General features: G+C 52.9%; 1 protein-coding gene across 1 annotated transcript; it reads left to right on the top strand.

The window, feature by feature from the left end:
* The first annotated feature begins 2130 nt into the window (after positions 1–2130).
* RPL26e (large subunit ribosomal protein L26e, cytoplasmic) lies at positions 2131–2902 on the top strand. Its single transcript, XM_005818080.1, has 3 exons — positions 2131–2265; positions 2440–2685; positions 2778–2902. The coding sequence occupies exons 1-3, from the start codon at positions 2137–2139 to the stop codon at positions 2856–2858; spliced, it is 456 nt and encodes a 151-aa protein (XP_005818137.1). The 5' UTR covers positions 2131–2136; the 3' UTR covers positions 2859–2902.
* The last annotated feature ends 2018 nt before the right edge of the window (positions 2903–4920 follow it).

The following is a 4920-nucleotide window of genomic DNA, read 5'->3' as shown; positions in this document are numbered from 1 at the left end:
GAGCAAAGCAGATGAGATCAGCTAGCGCGATGGTCGAGCAAAATGGACCCGCATTGATAGTTGCGGAAAGCAACAGAGGACCCCTATCTCATGTAACCTCTACAATGCATTGACCATTTCAAGTGATACAAAGTATGACATGACCCTGGTATGTATGCTGTCCTGTCTATCCATCGCCTCTCAGCTGCATCATCATAAATACTGACAAGGGTTCCGAGAAAAACCTCAGCACCAAAAAAATTCTCTTCTACGCATACGTTTTCCTAATCGCTCTTGAGAATTCTTTAATTGCCATACTGTCACTCCACTCCTGTGTCAATAAAACGCCCTTGCCATATTCCTCCTGCTCTTGCTTCTGCTCCTGCTTCCCTTCCTCCTGATTGCTGTTCATCCATTTTGATGTGATGAAGGTGTAGGGGGGTAACCCTCCACCCCCTACCCCTGCATAGAAATGACCCCCGATGTCAGTAGGTCTGTGACCCCCTTATCTTTCCTCGCATTTCACCCCCTCGTCCCCTGAAATGGCATCACCCCACCCCTCTAGAAACTTCTATCGGATACACCCTACCCTGTCGTAAGTCACCCTCACCCTCCCATGCGGCCATCCTGCATTTCGTCCTGTCTCAAATAATGGTACCGGGTCCTTTTCCACCAAATTGCTTGTTAAATCACCGGTGGTGTAATCATCTGGACTACCCCTACCAATGACATGTCGGGTCCACTTTACCACAACTCGTTTTAACGGTTAACTGAAATGGACCAGCAGGGTTGCTGGGTCAACCATCCACAAGTTGGGTCAACGCAGATCATTGGTCCCAGGGGTGCTATGCCCTTGTATATCAAGCTGGGGGGTAGGGGTTGAACCTTAGGGGTCCAAAGGCAGGGAATTGGTGGGGATGCTGGCTCCGACCACCCCACCAACCAATGTACAGGACTATTTCCTGAATAGTACCGGTACAAAAGACCTCGGCAATCCCGACTTTCAGGGGTCATATCCCTGAGCCCCATCATCTATACCGTCTATTTACAGTCGATAGGAGGGGTGCTTCTGACCTCTTGACCACCCCCTCGCTCCTCAGGACCATGTCAGCCGCGCATGAGCGCAGTTTACTATTTTACTGGTCCCACGTGAGTCCCACGTGATGAAATTGGTCTGAGCTGGGATGAGGGTATCGATGTGTATGAGGGAGATGATCAGGGAGATGATGACATGAGACTGGATATGAGGGGGATGATGATGGATGGGGATGAGGGGATGAGTAAAATGAATGAGGGGGATGATGGATGGGGATGAGGGGGATGAGATTAAAAAAAAAGAGCTCGTGCGGGTTCAGTCGCACGCGTAATCATGTCGGAGAAGAGGCGGGGGAGGGGAAGGAGGAGGAGGAGGAGGAGGAGGAGGAGGAGGAGGAGGAGGAGGAGGAGGCGGAGGGAGGAGGAGGAGGAGTGGGAGTAACGATAAAGGGGAAGGAGGATGAGGAAGGTACGGAAGAGGTAGTGGTGAAGAGGAACTGGTGTCGTATGCGGAGGAGATGAGGAGTTTCTGAATCATGCGGTAGGGAGGGGGCAGGAGAGGAGGGAAATGGCTGAATGGACGTGAGTGATGGAAGAGAGAAAGAACGTCATTGAGACATTGCAAGTGTATGTAGAGAGCAGACGAGATTGCTGTGTTGGGGCTAGGCGGAGGAGTGGGAGTAGAATGGATAGAGGAGAGGAACTCATCTTGGGTGGAGATGAGGAGGAGAAACATCTTAGTATGGTGATGAAAGCAGAAGATTCGGTAGATGATGGAGAGACGTGGTTAAATGACGCTGTTGGGGTTGCAACTTAGCCCTCTGTGGGCTAAGTGGTGGACACAAGGAAGAATATAGTTGCTTTGTGCTTCTGCTGTAGATTGTCTGTAAGACGACGATCAGAAGCAGATTGTTCAAGTGAGCTGTAACGTTTACATGTGCGCAAGTGAGGACAGCTTGATATGACATCGAGATGTTGTCGTTATGCCGCATCTTATCTGGGTTTTCCCTAGCCAAAGTGCAAAATTCAGCAACCATTGCCATCTTAGAATGATCATGTTGAACAACGTCCACTACAACAACGATTGATCTCTTTGTGTTCATGTCTCACACTCGGGTGTAGATGAAGTTCAACAAGGCTGTGTCTTCCTCTCGACGCAAATGCCGCAAGGCTCATTTCTCCGCTCCTTCCAACATCAGGAGAAAAGTTATGTCTGCGACTTTGTCTAAGGACCTCCGCTCCAAGCACGGCGTGAGTGACCTCCCTGCTTCTCCTCCTCATTTTCTCTTGTGTTCCTGCTCTGCTCCCCCGGCCTCCTCCTTCCCCCTCCCCTTCTAGTTTCTAGCCCTCCTACCTGCTATCTTGTCTTGTTTCTCGCCCTTTCCCTCTCCTTCCTCCTCTCCTCTCCTCACCTTCGTTGCGCAGGTTCGCTCCCTGCCCATCCGCAAGGACGATGAGGTCAGGATCATGAGGGGTGTTCTCGCCAAGAACTCTCCTCCTCCCGCCAAAGTTGTCGCTGTCTACCGCAGACGCTACTGCATCCACCTTCAGGGAGTCAACCACGACAAGATGAACGGCGCGCAAGTCCCCGTCCCCGTCCATCCCTCCAACGTCGAGATCACCAAGCTCAAGCTCGACAAGGACCGCAAGTCGCTCATCGACCGCAAGAAGGTGAGGAGGAGGAAGGGGAAGGGACTGGAGAGAGAGGAGGGTTGTGGAGGAGACAGGAGGAGGAGGAGGAGGAGACTGACAACGTGGATCAGGCTGGACGTATGGGAGCCGACAAGGACAAGAGCAAGGGAAAGTTCAGCGAGAAGGACGTGGCCATGGCGGACGTCGACTAATCGTTTTATTCATGAAGTTGAGAATGAAGAAGATAGAGCGGGAAGCTAACTCAACTACCCTCCTCCTGCTCCTCCACTTCCTCCTCTGGCGGCCTCCAATACCCTCATCCTCCTTTTTCCTCCTCTCCTACCCTCATCCTCCTGTTTCCTCCTCTCCTACCCTCATCCTCCTGTTTCCTCCTCTCCCGCATCCTTCCCCCACCACCTTCGCAGCGCAATCCTTGACGTTCGGGAGCATAAATGAATCCTCTGCATGCCTTCCACTCTTTGCTTCGACACTTGCTAGTTACATTTGCTCCGTAAGGGAGCGAGGGCGAGGGCGAGGGCGAGGGCTAGGAGCTTCTTCTTTCCTCTTTTTCCATTCCTCCTCTTCCTCTCCTTCCTCGTCCTCCTGTTTCTTGCCTCCTACCTCCCCTTGTTGTCTTTGAAATTTCATTCAAGTCCATTGTGCAACTTCTCATTGTTTTCTCTCCTACCTCCCAACCCTGGTCACTCTCCTACCGCCTCCTGCTTGACGTCTGCAACGAGAGTGAGCGAGGGAGGAGCAGGCGCAGGAGCAGGAGCAGGAGCAGGAGCAGGAGCAGGAGCAGGAGCAGGAGCAGCAGGAGCAGCAGGAGCAGCAGGAGCAGAAGCAGCAGGAGCAAAGCAGGGTTAGGACCTCGGAGAAGATAGAGAGAGGAAGGAAAGAACGAGCGTCGTCCTCCTCCTCCCTGTTGGGGAAGGAGAGCTCCTCGACTAGCCGCATCTGGTAGGGGCAGAGTCCGAGGATATGCGCATGCTTCTTGCTGCAAGCAGTGATGAGGAAGAGGAGGAGGAGCAGGAGGAGCAGGAGCAGGAGGAGAACACCTGCTATAGTGACAGTCGATGCCTATGAGAGGCGTAAACAGCACGACGGCATGACCGACACTGCCATCGGCTCGTGCCGGAATGACCTGAATATGAGTGAGAGAGCAGCAGCAGCAGCAGCAGCAGCAGCAGCAGCAGCAGTAGCAGGAGGAGGAGGAGGAGAAGAAGAAGAAGCAGGACGTGGCTTTACCTCTACCCTCAGCTGGCACTCATGATCGCGCATGCTGACGGTGTACTCGAGGGACTGGAGCAAGTAAGCAGGAGGGAGAGGAGAAGATAGAAATCCAACATTCTCCAGAACCATCTCCTCCTCCTTGTTCTCTTCCCGCCGATGTATCCTCGTCCACCTTATGCTCGACTTTCCCTGCTCCCCTCCTGCAAACCCCTCAGGCAAGTTCTCTCCTCCTCCCTCCTGCTCATTCACCCCCCTCAATGACCTTTGACCCCCCCACATCCATCTCCTAATCCTCATCCTCCTCCTCCTCCTCCTTCTCCTCCTCCTCCTCCTCATCATCATCATCATCATAATCGTCCTCTTCCTGCTGGTGGTCATTTACTCAACCCCTATCTGGTCCTCCTCCCTCGTCCTCCTGCTCCTGCTCCTGCTCCTGCTCCTGCTCCTGCTCCTGCTCCTGCTCCTGCTCCTGCTCCTTTCGTCGGCTTACCGTAGTAGTCGTACTTGAGCACGAGCAAATCTCCCACCAGCGGTCTGTTGAGCTCATGCGCCCGCAACGGAATGTTGAGCGCTGCCTCCTGCGAGCTGCTGCATTTGACGTAAAGTTTCTGAAAGATTGTCAGAAGTTGGGAGAAAAGAACAAGTGAGATGTCATAATGTCATAGAGCAAGTGAAATACGATGAGATATGATTTCAGGAAACAACAAAGGTGTGGTCGTGGTGAAAACCAAGTTGCATCTTTTCATCGGCATAGGAGGAAGAACATAACACAGAGCAAACCATGGGAATTGCAAATCATATCCTCTCATCTCATCATCAACAACTCGTGTTCGTCCTCGTCCTCCTCGTCCTCGTCCTCGTCCTCGTCCTCGTCCTCGTCCTTCTCCTCTTCCTCCTCCTCGTCCTCGTCCTCTTCCTCGTCCTTGTCCTCGTCCTTGTCCTCGTCCTCGTCCTTGTCCTCGTCCTCGTCCTCCTCCACTCACCCTTGAGGCGTCATACAGCTGCAGATGTCGAACTTTCGGGAACGAGCAAAGAACCTCG

This window comes from Guillardia theta (assembly GCF_000315625.1).
Source record: "Guillardia theta CCMP2712 unplaced genomic scaffold GUITHscaffold_389, whole genome shotgun sequence".
In the NCBI taxonomy this organism is placed as follows: Eukaryota; class Cryptophyceae; order Pyrenomonadales; family Geminigeraceae; genus Guillardia; species Guillardia theta.
Note: the sequence above shows the minus strand (reverse complement) of the source record. Positions and strands in the feature narration are given on the sequence as shown.